Source organism: Citrus sinensis, chromosome 2 (assembly GCF_022201045.2).
Source record: "Citrus sinensis cultivar Valencia sweet orange chromosome 2, DVS_A1.0, whole genome shotgun sequence".
Lineage (NCBI taxonomy): Eukaryota > Viridiplantae > Streptophyta > Magnoliopsida > Sapindales > Rutaceae > Citrus > Citrus sinensis.
Window position 1 is genome coordinate 28364374 of NC_068557.1, and position 21994 is coordinate 28386367.

At 37.0% G+C, this 21994-nt stretch overlaps 4 protein-coding genes across 19 annotated transcripts; all 4 read right to left on the reverse strand.

Moving 5' to 3' along the window:
* Window positions 1-11: 11 nt before the first annotated feature.
* LOC102625110 (solanesyl diphosphate synthase 3, chloroplastic/mitochondrial) lies at window positions 12-6670 on the reverse strand. 12 transcript variants are annotated; one of them, XM_006468004.4, is made up of 13 exons: window positions 6246-6670; window positions 5411-5442; window positions 4989-5067; window positions 4668-4742; window positions 4460-4531; window positions 4170-4301; window positions 3944-4030; window positions 3613-3684; window positions 2983-3068; window positions 2027-2159; window positions 1602-1691; window positions 1017-1115; window positions 12-409 (listed from the first exon to the last, which is right to left on the reverse strand). In XM_006468004.4, the coding sequence occupies exons 1-13, from the start codon at window positions 6384-6386 to the stop codon at window positions 230-232; spliced, it is 1278 nt and encodes a 425-aa protein (XP_006468067.2). In that variant the 5' UTR covers window positions 6387-6670; the 3' UTR covers window positions 12-229. The 12 variants fall into 12 exon arrangements, with proteins under 12 accessions (XP_006468067.2, XP_006468065.2, XP_006468064.2 ...); XM_006468002.4 differs by having other exon boundaries at window positions 4668-4748; XM_006468001.4 differs by having other exon boundaries at window positions 4668-4763; window positions 6246-6669.
* A 513-nt stretch (window positions 6671-7183) lies between these two features.
* Window positions 7184-11993, reverse strand: LOC102624826 (solanesyl diphosphate synthase 3, chloroplastic/mitochondrial-like). Of its 4 annotated transcripts, none has more exons than XM_015526930.3 (11): window positions 11612-11987; window positions 11445-11525; window positions 11275-11370; window positions 11019-11150; window positions 10809-10895; window positions 10369-10440; window positions 9782-9867; window positions 9124-9256; window positions 8415-8504; window positions 7804-7902; window positions 7184-7592 (listed from the first exon to the last, which is right to left on the reverse strand). In XM_015526930.3, exons 1-11 carry the CDS (start codon window positions 11741-11743, stop codon window positions 7413-7415), a joined length of 1188 nt encoding a protein of 395 aa, XP_015382416.2. In that variant the 5' UTR covers window positions 11744-11987; the 3' UTR covers window positions 7184-7412. The 4 variants fall into 4 exon arrangements, with proteins under 4 accessions (XP_015382416.2, XP_006468063.2, XP_024950861.2 ...); XM_006468000.4 differs by having other exon boundaries at window positions 11275-11346; window positions 11612-11965; XM_025095093.2 differs by lacking the exon at window positions 11019-11150 and having other exon boundaries at window positions 11612-11993.
* Window positions 11994-12355: 362 nt separating this feature from the next.
* Window positions 12356-14091, reverse strand: LOC102624544 (transcription termination factor MTEF1, chloroplastic). Its single transcript, XM_006467999.4, has one exon. It carries the CDS (start codon window positions 13476-13478, stop codon window positions 12549-12551), a length of 930 nt encoding a protein of 309 aa, XP_006468062.2. The 5' UTR covers window positions 13479-14091; the 3' UTR covers window positions 12356-12548.
* A 137-nt stretch (window positions 14092-14228) lies between these two features.
* Window positions 14229-21335, reverse strand: LOC102624258 (uncharacterized). Of its 2 annotated transcripts, none has more exons than XM_052435159.1 (8): window positions 21108-21335; window positions 20283-20532; window positions 19411-19534; window positions 18626-18960; window positions 16713-18504; window positions 15682-15935; window positions 15359-15447; window positions 14229-14617 (listed from the first exon to the last, which is right to left on the reverse strand). In XM_052435159.1, exons 1-7 carry the CDS (start codon window positions 21161-21163, stop codon window positions 15376-15378), a joined length of 2883 nt encoding a protein of 960 aa, XP_052291119.1. In that variant the 5' UTR covers window positions 21164-21335; the 3' UTR covers window positions 14229-14617; window positions 15359-15375. The 2 variants fall into 2 exon arrangements, with proteins under 2 accessions (XP_052291119.1, XP_006468061.2); XM_006467998.4 differs by having other exon boundaries at window positions 15338-15447; window positions 21108-21334.
* Between the last annotated feature and the right edge of the window lie 659 nt (window positions 21336-21994).

Below are 21994 nucleotides of genomic sequence, written 5' to 3' on the forward strand. Positions count from 1 at the left end.
GAATCTCAAGCTGATAGAACATAAATGTTACATTATTGCTGTGTTATCCTTACTCCACAAATGGATGATTTACAAGATCTGGGTCCTCGAACAATGATCGGAAAATAAATATTTTTATCAGAAGAAAAGAATGTGACAAAAAAAACCAAGGGGTTAAAGTCCCTCGCCTTACAAGAAGAATAATTGAAATAATTAAACAAAAACTCTGGCACAATGTGTTGGTCTTCTGTTATTTATTTCTTGTGATGACTCTATGAGTGAGATCTAAAAGTGCACGCCTTGACTTTGTAACATCCTCATCATTGTTTTCAGGTAGAGAATCAATCGCAGCTGCAGCAAGATTAGCATGCTTCACGGCCAGTTCTCTTGTCTTTTGTATCCCTCGACTCTTCCCAAGGTACTCAAGGGCCTGCAATCCCAGATATCAACCAACTAAGAAAAAATTGACAAGATAACAGCTGTATCCATAAATAAGTAAATGCTTCATAATTGCAGCTCTATTTCAGCACACAAAAACATTTCTTACGGACCAAAACGCCTGACCCACGAGATTACTGATGAAGAATATGACTAAAAAGCTAAATTATATTATCCTCTGTTCATCACTTCCAGGACTTGTAAGAAAGTTCTATTCTCATATAAATAATACGAGGCAATCCACAATGATGCAATGGAAGTGGGGGGGCCATAAATTATCTGACTTGCATTATCATTGTAATAAACGACACCTTAAATTGTCCTAACACTAAAAGAACTTAAAAAATGCCTTTAGAATTCCGAATTGCAGTTGGATGTCAAAGCCAAAATAAAATCATTTTAGGTAAATGAGGACCTATTATCAAACATGTGTTTTCATTGTTCACGAAACCATGCATACCCAATTGTGCCACCTAATAAAGACACCCTCAGCACAAAAAGAGGAAATATTATTCACCAGTTATCTACAGCAAGTTCAGTGAAAGGAGAATTACATCACAAAATAATTATCAAAATTACGAGTAGATTGAACTACTTACAATATCAACATTTGAGGAATCCTCGAAGCCTTGCTCAACTACTGTGCGTAACTGAGGGAACTCTTCCATGGCAAACAATATTGGAGCTGTTATGATTCCCTGTACCAGGGAAGAAAAGAAGGTAATAGAAATCAAACACTACCATAAAAAATCCTGAGACATCATCATATAACTTATCTCAAATAAAAGCACTGCACATAGTAATGTGTCAATAAGTTAACACAAGTCAAAAATTTATTGGTTATGACAAGGCCAGATGCATTCATCTGCGCATATTCCCTTTAATGAGGAAGTAATAGGTTGTAAATCTGATCAAGGCAAGTTAATATCTCAGAGGCTTTTTGTTGATATGGTTAAGACAAGTTAAAAGTCCAAGTCATAATAAAATATTTCCCAAACTTGAGGATGATTGTCACAAAATTGCAATAAATAGTACAATCCTAGCAAGAGAATTTACATGTATTTTTTAAGAATATAGAGCAAGGTACTTGACAAGATGCCTGTCATGGCTTCTAGAAACAATATTCGAGCCTGTACACCCTAAAGTATCTCCGATGCAATAAAGAGCAAGGATAGATATATTACATGCCGGATGTCAGATAAAGAACCCTTTCCAAGAGAGGCTGATGTGCCAGTGAAATCGAGAACATCGTCGATTAATTGATATGCCAGACCCTGGAAAGAAAAGTAAAATCAGAATGAAAGTAAGTTGAAAAGGGATAAAGAGAAAATGCAATCATGCCACACTGCCCTAATTCTGTATTTTACATAATGACATATTACAACTGTGCACATTCAGCCACATCCAGGGCTTGCATCAAGCTAATAATGGTATGTGGTAATTTTGAGAACAAGTGAGTCACCCCACATATATCTCCCCTCTATACTTAATGCACCATGCAATGGCCAATAAAAAATTGGCGATATAAACAATCAAGATGCTTCTCCAACAGAATTAAATACAAACATCGTTTATGAATAACTTAGAGCAGGAGAACAAATGTACAAACCAGATTCTTTCCATAATCAAAAGCTAATATTGCCACTTCGGCTGTTTGTCCAGCAAGAAGGGCAATTGCCTTGCAGCTGTTTGAGATTAATGATGCGGTCTTGTAGTATGTTTTTTGCATATAATAATCCATGCTGCATTTTGTAATAAATAGTTAGCTAAAGATAAAAGGATTTTGAAGATACACATCAAGCAATGAGCACTCAACAGAATTTCAATAAGTATACGATCACGGACAGGCATGAGGTAATCATATGTATGTGTAAGAAGGCACAAAAAGCGATACCAGGTAGGTCACCACCTATCAAACTGTCAGCAAACTTGTACATTATTATAGCTACAACTGTGTGTGGATACCACTTGGGAGCAAAACTAGGCAAGAAACCTCAACAGGAACTGGCAATAGAAAAAGCCCTTAAATTAAATTACAAGGATAAAAATATACTTGGAAGTTAATCAACAAGTTTCAGAAGACTATCATAATTATTGGAAGGTGCAACTGGCCATGAGGTTGGAGAATAAATCCACAATGAGAAAAAATTACATGTGTGCAGACAAGTGAGTCCCCTTATCTCTGAGGACTTTTAAGTGCAAATCCAACCTTCTAGAGGCAATGAAAAGGAGAGAAAGAAAAATAAAGAGAAAATGGAGAATCAGGGGGGGGGGGGGGTGAGAAAGTGATTAGCAAAAACCAGCCAGCTGCAACTGATCTCTGAGGCTTTTTTCCCCCCTCCCCAAAAGGAAAGCCAATATGGTCAATTTCTCCTGTGAGACAATTTCTTATGGTAGTTTTTGTTTCAAACCGAAAAAAAAAAAAAAAATCATAATCAACAAGGCAAGAGTTTCCTGAATTAAAGGCAATTGGAACAATGGCTGTCCAGTAGTGAAAACTAAGCAAAGATGAAAGTGCAAGACAAGCAAATATCCAAATGTAGCTGAAATAGGATTGTATTATACCTACAACGTTGGTCAGATGATGTTGTCATTTGCATGGTTTCACCAGTAACAAGATGCTCTACAACGGTTGCCAGTAACGTCACAACCTACAAACACAGTGCAATAATAAGTAGGATATAAAATAGGTGTGGAGCCCACAAACTTGTCAAAAATACCCCATAAAACCAATACTGTGAAAGCAAAATTATTGAAAGTCAAGATAATTTCAGAAAGTTCCCCCTTGAAGTGGCTTTTACCAGTAAGTTCATTTCTCCCTAGCACATAGTGCAATAGCTTAAACTTGACACATAAGCAAGTTTATGATTCATTAGACACAGTGAACTAACTAGTCACAGACTGGACATTCAGACTGTTGCCATAAGCAATGCAATTTCTGGCCATACAATGGCTACGTAGTGTATTAAGAGAGGAATGCCAGGAACTGGAAGTCTAGATTGTTTTCTAATAAAAATGAAAATCTTCAGACTGAAACCTTGTAATCCATATTTCTATAAGAAAAATTTTAAATCGTTAAGGAGCCAAGGACTTGCCACTAATGCAATAACAACTACTACTGCAAAACTAAAAGTCACGTGTTTATAAATAAACATAAAATAATAAGAATAATAGAAAACACACAAATCCATATACCTCTGTGTTTTTCAAAGAGGCAAGGGCAACACAAGCACGGGAAAGAAGAAAATCACCCGCTAATACAGCTAACTGCATAAAAATGAACAGGGAAAAGTTAACAACAGAAGCTTGGCTCACAATCCTCAAAATATAATTCTTCCGAATGTAACAGAAGAGCCAATTTGGACTAGACTACAAATCAGATAAAAATTATACCATGCACATTAAAATCCTTACAAACCATCACATGAAGTTTTATCTCAACATTTTCATAAATGATTAGGACAAACTACACGAGCTCAACTTAGTTAAAAGAAAAAGAAAAAGAAACGAAAGCAAATACAACCACCTTATTGCCCATTACAAAATTCAATGAACCAATACCACGCCTGGTATCTGCATCATCCAAGACATCATCATGAAGAAGGCTTGCTACCTAAGAAAAAGATATTATTACATTATTCTACAAGCGGGCTACAAGCACAATTATTGAAGTGGAAGGACTATAACTAAGTGTAAATAGCAAACAAAAGTAGCTTCTCTGTAACAGAAATACAAAATTGTAGGAAACAGACATGGATCATCTCTGTAATCTCAGCTATACATTGTTGCCTTGTACGTAGTTCAGTCGCCAAAGCATCTTCTACTCCATCATGTAGAGGTTCAGGTACTCGCACATTCAGAGCTGTTGCCATCAGCAATAAAACCTGCATGTAAATGTCCATAACCAAAGTAGTTGCAACTGTTAGCCTATTAAATATTAATTAGAGATATGGATTGAACTATAACTGATAAAATAATAAAAAACAACAAAAGAGAAAGAATATAGTCACAGAAATCAGCAAATAAGCCATAATGTCAGTACCGTGGGACGGAACCTCTTTCCTTCCACCCCCATTTTAAAGAAATACTCAGCAGCTGAGGCAAGCTTAGGCACCTGGATAATAAGTAAATCTCACTTCAATCACATGATATCAAACTTGACTGGTAACATTAAAGAAACATCATATCTGCTATCAGGCCAGAGCATAATTATCAGTACTCAATCAAAGGAATGGCGTGTTATTATATACCTCAGCAACTACCATGGAGCGCAACCTTTTAGCAAGTATTGACAGTTCATCAGCAACAAGAGAAAATGGGTCGAGCTGCTCCTGGGAATCAGTATCCTATATGCAGTTCAGTCAAACCAAGTCCATAGCTTCCATAAAGAGACAGAAAAAGACTACCATAGACATAATAATGTGGGAGACTCAAATTTTAATAGTTCATGAACTCGGGTATTCAAAAATCTTTCATTAAATTTTTTTTTAAAAAAAAGATAGGCATAACTAATCTGAAATATAATAGTCAGCAAAAACATCAATAAACAATATCAAAATGCTACACCTAACCTCAATTACGGAGCTGCTCTGGTGATGAATTTGATGTCTAATTCCATGCAAGGCAGGCAAACTCCATGAATAAGCTTCTCTGCAACCCAAAACCTACTAATCACCAATAACAATAACAAGTAAAACATAGAAGGCCAACCCACTGATCACTACCTTGTATACATGCATGCAAGCATACATTTCGTTCATGTCAGAGTATTAAAGATCCAAGATGCCAATAATTTGTTAAAAAGCCAAAAGTAAAAGCTTCATAGATATTTATACCATCCACCACACAGCAAGCTAGAAATGTCTCCTAACTTAGCTTGATACAAATTATTTAAAAAGCACTGATATGAATTCCATTTTAACATGTAGAAGGATCACAAAATTTCAGAGTATTGCTGCCCATCCCCTCCCCACACAGGTATGGTATAAGTCACCTTGTCTTACTCAGTGAAATATTACCGGAGTCCTGAAAGCAAAATAGGAATAAAGTTCAGCATCACTAGCCTCTCACCAAGGTCATTATTTTAGAGAATTCTTTGGTTTCCTCATAATTTACTCGCACAGCTAATCTCCTTCAAAAACCAAATACTGTACCGACAGACACAGCCTTATCTCCCAGTTTTTTTTAAATGAAACAAATCTTTCGCCTAACAGGGCTACAGTTAATCAAGGGCAGATTGAATCCTTCACCCAACCAACTGTAATAACATAAGTGGACATAGAGAAGAAAACTCATAATTCTTAAACCCAGAAACAATTAAATGAAAGGCAGTATTACTGACCACTGTTCCACTGAATAATGATAAAAAAAAAAAATTCAACAAAAGCTTTCAGCAAAGATTACATCCATGGCAACTAAAATGATTCCAAATACGGGCAAAATCAAATCCAAAAAAGTCTCAGCTCAGCTTAGCAGCTATTCATTAGATATTAAGGTACCAACCTATGCCCATTACAGCAAAAGACTCGTACAAGAAAATAATACACAAGCAAACCCATATTTCTTCTAAACGCATCAAACACAAATTTAATTGAATAACAACCCCACAGCGTTTGGATCATCAAACCCAGTGCATGTAGGTCAAAATAAAACATCCATCATAAAAAACGTGACCTCATTATCAATCTGAAGCTCCAAACTTCAGTTAAGTTACCATTTAGAAGTTTTCAACTTTGCCCAGCCGCATACAATATTGAAGAAGAACAACCTCAAAAGGTTTTTATTTATTTATTTTTTTGTCCCCGTCATATGGGCACGTGCATAATTACCTTCACAGAAGAGTCCGCCGCAGCAGCAGCAGCAGAGTGTGAAGCACCGGAGAGAAGCGGGTGAGAGGGAAGCCAACGGCGGCCAAACGGAGTCTTTTTCGAGATTCTAGAAATCCGAGAAAGTCCACGATAAATTAACATCCTTTATTCAGTTAATTAATAAAAAGAACGGCGGAGGAGATTTAAGATTTGAGAGATGGCGTTGGGTCGGTCAATGAGAAAGTCAAAGCACAAAAGGGGATAACAGCAACCGACTGCGGGGGAGTTTTAGCGTTGATTTGTTTAAGATAGAAGAGCCATTTATTTATTTTCCCTTTTTTATCATGTTCTGTTTCGGTTTGACTGATGACGACGGCCAGGCACAGCCATATAAAATGCATGTGCAGTTTTTAGTTCACAAACCCTTCGCCCTTTTTCTTTTCTTCCCTAGTTCTGGACAGTTTTCTAATTACTTTGGTCTTAATTATTTACAAAAATATTAATCATCAAAAACATTATATGTTAATTAACATGACTAAATACTAGATCATTATGATTATGATTTCAAATTAAAATAATGATTTAAAAAACAAGTGACTCTTCCTACATAATAAAAGATTGAACGTACAATAAAGTACTCACCAATTGAACAGTATTTCTTTTACAATTTTATGTAATTAATATTAAGTATTTTTTTAAAGAAATTTATATGCAATTGATGAGTAATTATATCGCTTACTTTAAACAATTTTGATTACTATTATTATTATTATTTTTTTTTTTTGTTTTGGAGGCTACGTATTGATTAACGACTTTTATCTTGAAACACGGAAGATGATTGCTCCCTTTTTAGGATTAACGAACCTTTTTTTTTTTTTTTTTTTAATTTTTGAATATAGGTTTAACGAACTTTTTAACAACAAAATTCAGAACTCAGAGGACCAATAATAGAACACGACTTGTCGTTCAAACTTCTGCGAACTCAAAACATTCAATCTTACTATTAAAATAAATAAATAAAAAATATATGCGACTTTTCGGATGATGGAACAGCATACCAATTATCAAAAAAACATGTAGCAGCGAGATTCTTCACATGGTAATAATTTCGGACAAGAATAGAAGCAAAAAAAAAAAAAAAAGATGATGAATTGGTAAAACAAAAGTAAAATAGCCAGATTGAATAATTCACTTATTCCTTGTGATGATTTTCTGAGTGATGTGTACAAGTGCTGTCCTTGCGTTTGTAGCATCCACATCGTGAGTTTCAGGTAGAGAATCAATGGCTGCCGCTGCAAGGCTGGCATGCTTCAGGGCTAGCTCCGTGGTCCTTTGTATTCCATGGCTCTTGCCGAGGTATTCAAGGATCTGCATCTTACACGTACAGATTACTAACTAAGACAAGTTCGATGAAATAACAACACTATAAACGTTTACGTGAGAACCGGTGAGGCATTGAGAACCTTAGGCATATCTTGCGACGCCAAAGGTATCTAAGAGATGAATATATATATGGCTAGCACAATGCACATGGAGAAATGTGGGGGCATTACTAACATGCCAATCATACAAAACTTACAACATCAACATTGGCGGGGTTGTCAGAGCTGCTGTTAATAAAAGCACGCAATTGAGGGAACTCTTCCATGGCAAACAATATTGGAGCCGTTATGATTCCCTACAAAAGCAATCATAGTTTTCACAAAATCAGACGTATTTTACAATATAGAAAAGAGTCTAATAAAATGCTAATCAAGAAAGAAATGATCTGCAATCAGCTAATACTCTGATCCACAATCACGCATAGACTACAAAAAATTTTATATAAACTGCAACTGAGTTAGACTGTAAACACATCAGAATGGACATAACTTCTAGGACTCCTTGGAAAATTCCAAAATTGTCCCAGGGATGCGGAAACCATGCGTGAACAAATTTTCTGCACAACAGAATTTCTACAGCTGACTCTATGATCTTCTCCCACATAATCAAAGTACAATGCAGTAAAAATAGAATGCTGAGTATAAGCAGCAGGACAATGATTAACATCAGAGAAATATACATTCTGAAAATTATAGCAGACTATTTGACAAGATTGTATACCATCTATAGATACTCTTCAGTGAAATGATATTTATCCAAGTACCATGATTCTTTCCATGATATATAACATTAAGGTGAGAAAATTACATTCCGCAGGTCAGTTAAAGAGGCCTTTCCGAGGGAAGCCGATGTGCCTGTGAAGTCAAGAATGTCATCTATCAGTTGATATGCCAATCCCTAGGAGAGTTGAAATAAAAAAGATAATTAGCCAAAAAGTGATATACACAGAAAATCAACCAATCATTGACAGTGTGATTAGGCATGGTAGGGGGAATCAAAGTGAGGCTTGGTTTAAATGATTATCCAATATTTCAGTTTAAGGTCGTCAACTAATCATGAAATGTTGCAAGAGTAAAGAGATTCACTGATACAAGAACTATCAACTTCCTCAATTCACCATGTGGTGATCAGAAACAAAATTGAAAATGCAGCAATAGCAATAAAAGCCATTGAGCCACACCCATCTACATTTATGCCACGATGGATTTACTTAATCACTTAAAATAACATCAGCAGAAGAGAATTTAATTCATGGAACCTAGAGCGGAAACAGAGATGTCGAAGATTCATATTAAAATGGGCAATCTGTTCAGATTACAGTATGTGGTTATCCCTTCCTACCGGCCATTACCGGCAGCAAATTCAAGAAGTAGACAATTTTACAGTCCACTGCTGCTTGTTCTTTTGTCCTAATATAAGACTAACTTTTAAAAAAAAAAAAAAAAAAATTAAAATAGATGGAGAGAACATTATAAGGATAATGTAGCCAAAAAAAAGAACTTCGGCCTATACAAACCAGGTTTTTGCCATACTCAAAGGCCAATGTAGCAACTTCTTCCCTTTGGCCTGAAAGATAGGCTACTGCCTTACAACTGTTTGAAACCAATGCTGCTGTCTTGTTGTATGTCTTTTGCATATAACATTCCATGCTGCAATTACAAAAAATCATTTTCACCTCATTAGCTCAAAACATAAGGATTCTGGAGAAGCCTATCAAGATACCAACAAAATGGAAAGTAGCAAGCCATTAAACTGGATTGCAGAATAAGGATGCAAGATATGCATGCGTCATTGTCCAACTTTAAGCATTCTCGTGGATAGTATATACTGAAATTTTATGGAATGCATGCCCAGTAATCCACACTTGGAAATAATGAAAACTATTACTAACAAGTTATGACAAAAATCAATGCTAGTTTTCTAGGTGATTAGTTCCAATCTGACACTACTTGAGCTAATATGATTTTAAAAGCCAACCCAAACCCAAACTGAGCTTCGACAAGTTAAGCTACATTGCCACACAATCTGAAGCTCCAGTGGGCCAGGACTGGGGCTGATGCCTTGGATCTAGGAAATTTTCCAGTCCAACATGGTCTGTTAGCATTTTTGCCATAATGACAAATTTACGTCGGAAGAGAAACAAAATTGATGGAAGAAGCAGAGAAACAGCTCACCTACAACACTGCTCAAATGTAGCAGTCATTTGCATGGTTTCACCACTGACAAGATTCTTCAGTGCTGTAGCCATTAGTGATACAACCTACCAGCACATAACAATTTTGTATAATGTAAGATGAAACAATGAAATAGAAGTTTATGTAAATTCTGCTGATAATTAATAAATTTAGACACTTGAATAAATTTATGACTTAAGTCGATGTGGCTACTATGGAGCATTTCTCTATATGTCACTGTGCCATGCATTGAACTGGACTGATAAATGGTGTCTGATAAGAATAATAAATCAATTGCATGATAACCAATACAAGTTCAATCAGTAAAATTTGTATAAGAAAAAAGGGAAACGCTAGACAATACATACGAATGTGGACAGCTGGAAGGAATTAGTAAAGGGAAATGCTAGGACTCAACAATGTTTTGTGGACATTAATTTCATTGGCTAAGTGAATGTGTGATGTGCGAGGGTCCTACTTACCAACAAAAATAAGCAGAGAAGCATGAGCTCTTGCTGCTCACATAGTAAAGTTTGTCCCAATCTAGAATTCTATGTTCAGAGTACATATGTATGAAATTACATTACCTCTGTGTGTTTCAAAGAAGCGAGAGCAACAAAAGCTCGAGAAATGAGAAGATCTCCCGCTAAAATTGCTAACTGCATTATTGGTGAACAAGAAATATCAAAAGGATATATAAACTTCCACGGCTATGTTTATATAAGCACGACAAAAGTGCTTAACTTCTTATACAAAGAAAAGGACTGTGTTTACATGTAATGAAAACAAGTAAAATCAGATGCTTATTAACAGGAAGAGGCAATAACATTCTGTCAAAACTTGCACAGTACCATAAAATAAGTAAGGTTTTGTTACATAACAAGTACATATAGTCTATTGCACAGTTCAGTGAAAAATTTCACCCAAATTTGTTCTGAACGAGAAGGAAAAATAACGATACAAGAAGCAAGAAATCTATTAGAAGAAGTATTCAATTGAAAGCAAAATAAAGAAAAGGTTCAGTTACCTTGTTGCCCATTACAGAACTTAGTGAACCAATACCACGTCTAGTATCAGCATCATCCAGGACATCATCATGTATAAGGCTTGCAACCTAAAACTAGGAGATGGCTAAATTAGTCTAGAAGTTGTTATGAAAAAATTTATTGACATGAGAGCAAGACTGTTCTGAAGATAAAAACCATATGATTGAAGCAAAAAACAAAACCTAACTGACATGGATCATCTCTGTGATCTCAGCTATGCACTGTTGTCTCCTACGTAGATCAAGTATCAAAGTATTTCCTAATACATTAGGAGATAATTCAGGTGTACACACATTCAAAGCTGTTGCCATTAACAATATGACCTGCATGCATAGAATTCGTAAAACGCATAGAAGCAAAATTGAACTTGCAGCCAAAGAAAAATGATAAACCAGAACCCGAAAATGATACAAACATCTTATATAGCATCGGAGCATAATAGTTTACCGTGGGACACAACTTCTTTCCTTCGACCCCCTCTTTAAAGAAGTACCCAGCAGCTGAGGCAAGCTCAGGGACCTGCAACATAGTATCAAGATGAATCTGAAGTAGCCAATCACAAATTTAAATAATAATAATAACATGATATCTATCTACAAAGACAAACAACCAGATACCTCAGCAACCACCATTGAGCGTAACCTCATAGAAATAAGTGATAGTTCATCGCCAACAAGTGAAAATGGATCGAGATGTTTCTGAAAAAAAAGAGATAATAAACATAGTGATATCGTCTTTACTGTTAATTAATAAGCTCAAATTTGAAAACAATTATTAGTATTACCTTATTCTCATTGGAGTTTCTGAATGTGGGTTGATGACCATATCGACGATGAGACAGAATCCATCGGCAACTAGGCAAGCTGTTTCTGGGAGTTCTTGCAGCAATCCGATAAACTAGCTGAGAGAATAACATATTTGAGAGAAGCAACAGATTTCAGTTACAGAGAAACATCATCATCTGAATCTGACCCACACTATGTTTTAATTACATATTGTTTCTCCTTAACGCCTGTGAAAATTTCACTCGGATATATTAATAATACATAAACAGTAAACAGAGAGAGAGAGAGGTGATTAGGTGAAAGGCAATTTCGTTTAGTTTTCTTTATCTTATGTTATGTTAAATTGGATGGATCGTTTTTTACTGTTGTCTGTTGACCACTGGACGTCAGAAGTCTGTTACCATTTACCAACGACATTCTAAAATCTGAAGCTGCTGTAAGTATAAGCATGAATGTTCTTGTCACATTAATTTGTGAAATTGTGAAGAATTATAGATGTATCCCACTATTTTAAAAAATCGTTAGTAAAGATTTTTTTTTTTTAAATTTTTTTTCAAATTGAAAGTCTATCAAATCTTTCTAAATTCATCAATACTACATACATCCTTCTTTCTAGTTTCTTATATATTTACACATTATTATTATTATTATTATTTTCAATAGCCAGTTAGCCACCATTGGAAAAGTGCTCACTTACAAACTGTGGATGAGAAAGCAGTTATGGCTTTTCGACGCGATTGAAGTACCCAATGAAAATGGTTCTACTTCTATACCATGTAATTATAAATTTCAATAAACCATACAAAACCCAAATTGTCTTTATCTTCAATTAATCAAACACTTTACAAGATGCAACACAAAATTATCAAAATTTAATCAGTGACACAAGTTCCCAGATAAAACCAACAGCTGTGGCAGAGGTTGCAGAAGTGATGGTCATCCCCTTCCTGGCTTTGGCTTGATCAACTCATTAAACTCCTCATCAGAGGTCTTAAGCATGACAGGCAAGGACAATCTCGCCCCATTTCGCAAAGCTTGCATATGCCTAGGCTTAATCCTCTTTTCCAAGCTAAATGCAAAGTACTGAGGAAACTCCTTCAACTCTTCCAACTTTCCCTTAATCTCCAGATTGAAATACTCAAACTTAGGCTTGAAGTTATTCTCAATACTGAAAGTAAACAACCCAGGACACCTCAAAACCATAAGCACGGCCTCATCTTTTGAGAACCCAATACTCTCTAAATATTTAAGCTTAGGGATCAATGTGTTTTCCACTTTGGAAACCAACAAAACTGAGTCTTGATAAGCCAATGCATTTAAATCCTTGAACCCAAGTCTTTGAAGATAAAACAAAGCTGGTTTGAGCTGGTCTCTGGCACTGGAAGTTAGCAATCTTGGGCACTTGTTGATCACTTTCCTGAAGTCGTGTTCTGGGACTTCCAAGTCATGTGAGAGGAAGTTAAAAACTGGTTCCAAGTCAGTTTTGATGTTGGCAGTAAGCACTTTCGGGCACATGCCAAAGATTCTTGGCAAATCCTTTTGGAGAATGCCTTTGGATTGGAGAAAGGAGATTATGCCCTCAATGGAATTAAGGGAAGCAGAGTGGAGAGAAGGGTTGAGGGAAAGTGCTTTGCCCGAATCAACACCCATGATTTCAAGGCATAAGATTTTTTCTTTGATCTGGAAGGAGAGATTTGCTTGAGTTGGTGGGTAGAGTGGGTGATTCTGAAGAAGGCTTTTGGGTTTTGTTGATAAGTGAATGTTTAATTGCTGGGAATTTGAAGGAGATGATGATGATGTTGGTGATGGTGTCTGTGAAGAAATGCAGAGAGAGTGCAATGCTGTTGCCGCTGATGCTGTCGGCATTGGTGGACAGGGAGAACAAACAGATGGGCTCTGTTTCCTAATCTCATCTCATTGGAACTTATATGCATATGTGGCAATAAGACGTGGCAGTTTCATAAGAGTTGATTGGCTCATGTTGAGATTTTGTGGATGATTTGGGTGAAGAAATTGAGTGGAGATCCTCCGCCTCCATTGGTCAGCCATGCTCTTTTTCCACTGAGCCAGCAAAACTACACTACCAGGGAATTAGCCCAATGGACCCTCTGATTAGCCAGTTGATTATACATTCTTATTAGCCCAACGTTCAGATACAAACTTCTTTCTAGCGCCCATTGCCCGTAAGGGTGGGCATTTAAATAAATTCCACATCATTTTTTTTCCCCCAAAGAATTGACAAGAAGTGCTTTCTTTTTACTTGCTTTCGCCTTTCGGTTCTGCCGAGACGAGTTGACAAAAGTAGTAATATTTTACTAACATGTATACGAAGAAGCACCTCTCAGCACTCAGCAATTGTACGGAATGATCACATGCATAAAATTTAAGCTGACTGAGCATGGAATCATCCGGTCACTCTACCCACACAGTAATTGAGAGCAATATTTATTTCTCCAAGTCGATCGACATGATAGGCGAGAATTGCAAGGCCGAGAGGCTCAAGGACGCATCAATGAAAAAGAAGGAATCCAGACGAATATCTACAGTCCCTCCTGATGGCTTCATGCGAAAGAAACGCAAGCAAATACGGATTTTCCAACTCTAGAAAAAGCGAAGTTAAACTTATATCAGATCAGATTAAGGCGGCAGCAGCAGCCGAGCTGAACCAGAAGCCAACAAATTGAATTCTTACAATTATTGGTTGTCAACAGTGTTCAACCTATAATCTGAGACGAGAAGACCAAACAAAAGTTGAGGTACATTATCTCGACAAGTCGGTAACTAAAATTATTAATCACAGAAGGCACACTCTTTAAAGAAATCATACAGGAGATCTATAAGTTATGTTGTAATAACAAGCATCTTCTTAAATTGCTTAATTATCCTGCCACAAAGAAAAGAAACTTTTGGAAAGGTCACTGCCAGAACTATCCCCAGCAGCAGCTCTTGTGGCAACCAGCGAAATCAATTTCTGATTTGCTTCCAACATCGATTGCCATTTGACTCTACACACACATTGACATCAGAGAATACAACGATAATCAGCATCACTCAAAAGGAAAAAAAAAACAAAAATAAAGAGAGAGAATGAAAGAAAATAAACACAAAAAAACAGAACAAGAGAGGTTTACTCATAGACCCCTATGAGCTATGCAACAAGTATTGGATGACAATGTCTGCTTACCAAGACCTAAAACAAATCAATTTGTGCACAGAAAACACCAACCCACACGGACACATGCAACTCAGTTTTTCCCAGTGGACAAAAAGAACCAAATAATATTTGCATGTTGGCTACCCCAATCCCACAACTAAATCTCTACAGCTCTTTACAAACAAGTGCTATTAAATCTGAAACCCTGTTTTTTCTTTTCTATTGAAAAAGAAACTGAAAAGTGCACTAACAGATGTTAATTAAAAGGATAAACAGTAGTAGAATGGACCAGCAACTGGGAAATTTTATCTTAGACCATAAGATGTCCCTGAATCTAGTTTTCAGAAATAAATAATCCCAGCAATCAAAAAGCTAGGGGCTGAAAAGTTGCATAAAATGAGGTGCAGCAAATAAGACTGTCTTGATAGAACATTTAGAATATCAGAAGAGAGTGAAGAAATGATCAGCAAAATTCTGCTTCATTCTATTGTGGTGCCATTCCATTAAGAGAGAAGCATGACTACAGGAAGCAAAAATCATTTTCTGAGAAAAATCAGAAATATCTACTCACCACCAACTGCCATTAACTTACTCCTCGACGTTTGATTCTTAATGTTGCCCATGGCTTTTGCTCATGGAGTGCCGTCGAAGGAGCTTCCGACCAGGAGTTTGGTGATCATCCTACAAAAGTAGTAATAGACAATTCAGATAACTACTTGGTATATAATTGTGAACCAAACTCGACAACAAAGCCCGGGAGAGGCAATTCCAATTTACAAGTTCTCGGTTAAAATTAGTCTACCAGAATTATTGGGTCGTGAACGACAATGAAGGAAATACTAAGAAAGCCAATGCATGGAGAGAACAAAAAATTTTGACTACATCCAAGACATTTCAATAATAGAGATAACAAACCTTATATAAAGATGCAGCCGATTCGGACTGTACTGTCTGAATAGGAATATGCCCCAGAGATCGCAGAGTGTCCAGTGCATCCAAGGTCAGTTGCCACCCACAAAGAGCGATGGCATCAGCACTGTTGCTAGAACCAGAGCCATTACAGCCAGCAGCAGCAACATTTCCATTCACCCAGGGGCAGAACTGGTTGTGATGGGCAATGGGATCAAACTCTGTAGCTTCTTCATAATTGCTTTCCCCTTTTGGAGGCCCTGAAAGTCGAGAAGTGTCAAAATGCATCATTAATGGCACAGATAGTTGGGGAGTGAGGAAGGAAGGCGAGGAACAACAACTTCAAAGTTTCAACAGTCATGCTTAAGTAAACATAAACATGAAATTAATGGAAACTATAAGGGGTGGGAAGAAATGGAAGCTATAGGACTTTCTTGCCTCATGATGGGTGTTGATTAGTAATGAGTTTAAGGATTTTCCCCACTTTTTTTCTTTTCCAAGAACATAGGCAAGCAGTTTTTTTATTTTTTTTATTTTTGGGTAAGAAAAAAATGTATTAATAAAGAAGATTAGAGACAGATAGTGGACCAGCTATTGTCAAATGACTTTATGTTTTCTGATGAGGAGTTGTTTACTAGCTCTGATTCAGGATTACTGGTTAACTTCCGTGTATGTCATCTCTTCTGTGTTAATAACCTTGATTGTTTCTAATCGAAAGAAAATAACGATAGTAGGGAAAGAAAACAGGATAGTTGTATTTCACTGACTTTAGTTCAAATTGTCCTGCATCTAATTCTACATTCAAGATCCTAGATGAAGTTCTTGCCAGCAGCCACCCTCCTCCACCGAGAACTAGAGACAGAGAACAAGGATAGAAACCAATTGTCTTGACCAACAAGATCTTATATCATGATTTATTTAAGTAATTAATTGATCATTTCATCACCCATGAAAAAGCTAAGAGGAAACAAGAATAATAAATACTGAAAAGAGAAAGATATGATAGCCTAAAAACCAGCAAAGTATGCAGAAATTACCTATCCCATTAGCAACTGCATACTCCGACTCTGGGTAGGGACAATTGTTTGTAGATGATGATTTGCCAGTCTTTGTAACCTCATTCTTAGTTGTATTGTAACCAGAGTAAATATTAGCATTACAAGAAAGCGAAGGATGGGCACTAGTATCCTGTGCTATCTTGCAACTCTGACTTACCTTTTCTCCACTTTCTACTGATTCTGCCTTGGCAGAACCATCAATTTTCGAACCACTATCAGCCCTTCCAACAGATCGAGACAGCATCTCCTGGCTATCACCATGTGGATCCTCCCTATTAACTTCATCAGGGACAATCTCATCCATTGACCCAGGATCAGGAGCAGATTCACCTGTCTGACCCTGATTTTCAGCATCTTCAATTCTCGGTTCCACATCACCCACAACACTATCTGCTCTATGGACAGAAACATCAGCACCATGAATTTCAGCTTCATGGCTTGCACACATACCAACACTTCCTCCACTAATTCCAAAACTAAAACCATCCCTGGCTTGAGCTGTCACAGTTTCTGCATTGAAAATTTCTTCACCATCATTATTTGTACTACTTATGCCCATTTCTCCAGGAACTACTTCAGTGGCTCGCCGAGAATAGATGCTCTGCTGAGCTTGATTACTATTATTCAATTCTGATGTCTCATTCATGTCAAAAAACCCATATGCACTAGAAGAGGGAAAATTAACATCGTCAACACCCCCAGGAGAATTTTCAACACTTTCCATAGAGTCATCATCAGCACTGTGACAGACAGTATCCATGGCAATGACTGAAGAAGCACGTGTTGAGTCCCTAGTGGATACAACACCTATAACTTGTTCACTACCTTGTCGAAATAAAGAGCCTCTGTTTCCATCTGCATGAATTTCTAATCCGACTGACTGGCTAGGACCAGCTCCAGAAGAGTCTCTCAGATAAGGTGAACAGTTTGAATCGAAAATATCCAATTCACGAGCACGTTTTGAAGGCCCAGCTGAATATTGTCTACTATCTGTAACTTCATCACCATCACGATCAATGACGGTCCCTTCAACACTATCAGCCTGCTGCATCCTCAAATTCGGCCTGTCCTCTGAGCTGCCACCTATTTCAAGACTCCGCTTACGAGAACTAGGGCCTCGCGATTCATATGATGCTGCACGATCACCAACCTCACTACCTGCCGGTTGCCCAATCATTAGATCCCTTCCCATGTCTGCATCATGAACATTTTCGGATATTGCTGTCCTACCTGCCTGAGTAAAAGGCAACCCCCCTCCAATTGTCAGATTCAAATCAAATTCTGTATTTTGCTGCAGCTTCCCCTCATCTGTGGTTGCCACTTCATCACGGTCTTCTGTCTGCTCTTTCTCTGGATCATCAGCAGCAACCCAACCACTAATCCCACTGGCTGCACTTACTCCGCGGGTCATTCCCATTTTTTTGCTTGTATCAGGTATATCAATGTTGTTTGGAGCAAAACGAGCGGGTCGAGGAACAGTTAAGAAATCCAATATTCTCACTGTTGCACCACACAAGCTACAATCTAACAACGGCGACCTATATTCAGGTCTGGACTCCACAGCAAACATTTTATTCTTTCCAGTGTCCCTTTTGGCAGAGGCTGAGATTGCATTTTTGCTTGGCCCTGGATCCTTCGTCAGCTGAACCTGGGCCTCAGTAGGACCAAAAGAACATCCATCTCTGGCTGATTGAGCAGAATGTTCTTCACAGTCTTGAACATTAGGAAGCCATCTTGGTTCCCATCCACATAGACTTATAAGCTTCTGAGCCTGCAAAGGAAAGATAAAACATGGAAATGAAACTTTCAGAAATGACTTTTTAAAGCAGACGAGCAAAGGAGTAAAAGTACTAAAAGGGTAAAGGCAGGAACAAGAGCATTATTTATCTTACGCGAGAATACAAGTAGAAAGCTCCATCACGAGAGTTTTCAAGTTCAGGTTTCATATCTACTTCTCCAACTATCAGATTCTGTGATTGGGACAGCAATCGGTCAATCTGTGGGCCTCGAGAAACCCACATGTGCTCAATTGCACAAGTAGCTATAATAGGAAGAGACTGAAACTGTAGGAGTCCGTCACATCTGTCCTTATATCCACCGATTAAGGCAGACTGGGGAGTCGGAGGGAACTGCACCAAACTTTCTGGACAGCTGTTTCCTCTCCACGGACAATTGATGTTGTGACCATCATCCAACTGCTTTGAAAAAGCTTGACCAGCATCTTCAACTTGAACCCGACAATTTTTGGGGGGGACAAAAAATAAGAAACCAACAAGAAAGAAAGAAAGAGAGAGGGCGGGAAAAAAAAGAGCAAAGGACAAGCCTACACATCAATCAACAAGACATGCCTACACATGCACGCGCATGCACACACAAATGCAGACACAAATGAACAGATTCTTGGCAACAGTGAATGAAGAAATTCAGAAGTGTTCTCTAGCCTTATATTTCTCATACACACAGACATGCAGTACGCAAACACATGTTCCCTTTGAGTACTTTCTATCCTACAACCTAAACTTCATAAAGCTATTCTTCCTAATATACTCGAGTCAAATAAGTCATTTCTTAATCACATCACTCTAAATCGTAATAATATCTTTCAAAATTCTTCCAAATTACTCTACAAGGAGTGGAAAGCATAAAAGAATAAAAATACTTAAATTACACTAGTTACCTTCAGCAGGAGTCCAGTTTGGCACAGAAACAAAACTTAGGCATGCAGCACATGATTCACACGCAATTCTATCAACATCAATATTCATCCAACCTCTTTGGGCACAAGCCAATGAACTGGCCAGCTGCACAAAATTTTGAAAAGCATATGTCAGATACCCTGATTATTGTATTAGGTCTCTGTCATTGCAAAATCGAAAAGAGTATACAATTTGAATTGAAGTAGGTGAAAATTTTATATTCTTCTTATTTAATCTTTTACACTTGATATGGATACGATAGAAAGCAGAAATAATATATCAAAGAATGAGATATTGTATATTTTCCACCAGCTATGAAAAATTACAAAGAGGGAATGACATGTGAAACCGCCGAAGTTATTCCCATTCACTTGTTCAAGTTGTTTTTATAAGCTTTCTTTTTAAAAAATGGATATAAGACAGTAGAATGATCATTCTTTGAACCAAATCATGTCAGTAAATAAGATCAATGTGTTGGAGGAAAGAAATGGTAAAAAGTCATGGAGGATTCACAAGAAGATAAAATATCCACATTTTTTTTTTGAGACTTAACTTGCATATTAAGCTTGAACAAACGTACAGATAAAACACTTTGTTGAAATATGATCCTGGAAGGAGAGCTATTGCCTCAAGGACTAATTATTTTATTACACATGCAATAATCAGCATAGAAACTCCCGCATCAGATTTCATCAAATCTACAGTTTATATCTAAATTCCTGCCAAAGGAAATGGAAACAACAACTCCGATAGCTGATACAGCTTACCAGAGGCCCATGTCATTTAAACTTTAAAGCTCCTAAGAAGGTCATGATTCACAGAAACAGATTTAACATTACTAATGCATGTTCACCTTGGGCTTTCCGAACCAATTTGAAGGCTTAAAAGTGGCCAGACGCCTTAGTAAATCCCCTCTCTCCCATGGTCTACATGAAGGTCTAGATGAGCCAAGAATAGAACCACCAGCACTTGTGCTTAGTGATGTCCTTGGTGGCTGGGAACCAACACATGATACAGAAGCTGCTTTAGAATTATGCCCATGACCAGACCAATCTATACTGCCAACATTGGCTGGAGCAGCTGGAGAAGATGCACCAGCAGAACTGAAAAATGCATTATAAGTTAGAACTTCTTCAGACGATTTATAGCATGCAAAAAAGTTAAAACCCTCACATTCGAGCACCTAATTTCTTTCACTTTCAAAGCAACCAAACAAGATTCACAACAACCACCATCCTGTAAAGAACAACATGCAAAGCCCAAAAACACGTACCCAACAAACCAAAATATGAAAATTAAAAATTATTTACACAGTTCAAGATATCCGGATAGTAAATGCCCGCTTGTATTATCGAGAATAAGCATTCCAGGACCGTAACATTGACTTAATTTCATTTTCATTAACTTCCATTTATTAATAAGTAAGCAGAATAAAGTTTGTGATTTTTTAAATTTTGACATACAAAAATTTGCTTCCACTGTCTAAGCAAGCATCCCAAAAACACAATCATCGAGAATCATAAGACAAACTCCGCAAATTGACATGCACATTACCACATAAAAACCCAAACCAAAACCCTAATTTCAAAAACCCACAAAAAATTTAACCCAAACAAAACCCTAAATTGAGATCAGGAAGCTGCGAATGAGTGCAAGAAACAAAGAAGCAATTAGGTACCTCGCAGCAGGCGTAGGATCCACAGTCCCGCCAGAGCTGATAACTTCTTCTCTCATAATTTTTTCTATTTCTTTTTTTTTCTTAATTATCTTCTGATTTTTTAGTGTTATTCGAAACAAGAGTCGAAACTAAGCCGGAAGCTGGGATGCCGCATTTTATAGCAAGTGGCGAGAGCGTTGCTCCTATTGTGGTTTAAGTCAAAACTCCGTGACGTTTTTTGAGGGGTTGGGTTCAGCTCGTGCATAAGTCAGGCTTCCTATTTTATTTTATCTTATTTAATTTAATTTTAGTTTTTTTTTTTTTTGAGATATTGAGTGGGTAATTATTGAACATATTAATAAAAAGATTTACCCAATTTTGTTTGGGAGGTGAGACTTAGAGGTTGTTTATTTTTTTGACTTAATAATTCAAATTAATTTATTTTATTCCGTTAAGTCATTAAATCTGTTTGTTTTTTTAACTTAATGAAAATTTTCAGCCATTAAGTCATTAAGTTTTTAAGCTAATTTTTTTTAAACTTTTTACCTAACTAAAAAACTTGAATGATATCATTGAAAGATATTCTCTAAAATATCCCTATGTAATTAATTAATTTTTATCTTTACTTAAATAAAATTTAATAATTGGCATTATTATTCATCTCTATCCAACTTGTGATAATATATAGTGGATGGCAATGGGGGAAAGGAGGGCAGGGGACCAATCTTCCCGTACCCATTCTCGATATTTTGCGTATGTCCACGTCCCCTCCCCATCCCGTCAGAATTACTTGAGGGAATCTTCATCTCCTCCCCGAATAATAACAGAAGATCCTCAAGGGTTCCTGGTCCCTGATCTCTGAATAACTAATACATTTTTTTGTTTTCAATTTTGAGTTAATCATATTA

Coding starts and splice junctions, on each gene's coding strand:
- LOC102624544 (XM_006467999.4), bottom strand. CDS start 13,478: ATGCCGACAGCATCAGCGGCAACAGCATTGCACTCTCTCTGCATTTCT.
- LOC102624826 (XM_015526930.3), bottom strand. CDS start 11,743: ATGTTATTCTCTCAGCTAGTTTATCGGATTGCTGCAAGAACTCCCAGA. Junction 9,868..10,368: donor CTTCTTTGAAACACACAGAG/GTAATGTAATTT, acceptor ATGTGCTGGTAG/GTTGTATCACTAATGGCTAC. Junction 7,593..7,803: donor ACCCCGCCAATGTTGATGTT/GTAAGTTTTGTA, acceptor TGTAAGATGCAG/ATCCTTGAATACCTCGGCAA.
- LOC102625110 (XM_006468001.4), bottom strand. CDS start 6,386: ATGTTAATTTATCGTGGACTTTCTCGGATTTCTAGAATCTCGAAAAAG. Junction 4,532..4,667: donor GCTCCATGGTAGTTGCTGAG/GTATATAATAAC, acceptor CTTATTATCCAG/GTGCCTAAGCTTGCCTCAGC. Junction 3,685..3,943: donor ATTTTGTAATGGGCAATAAG/GTGGTTGTATTT, acceptor ATTTTTATGCAG/TTAGCTGTATTAGCGGGTGA.
- LOC102624258 (XM_052435159.1), bottom strand. CDS start 21,163: ATGAGAGAAGAAGTTATCAGCTCTGGCGGGACTGTGGATCCTACGCCT. Junction 19,535..20,282: donor ATTGGTTCGGAAAGCCCAAG/GTGAACATGCAT, acceptor AATTTTGTGCAG/CTGGCCAGTTCATTGGCTTG. Junction 18,961..19,410: donor AAACTGGACTCCTGCTGAAG/GTAACTAGTGTA, acceptor GTCGGGTTCAAG/TTGAAGATGCTGGTCAAGCT.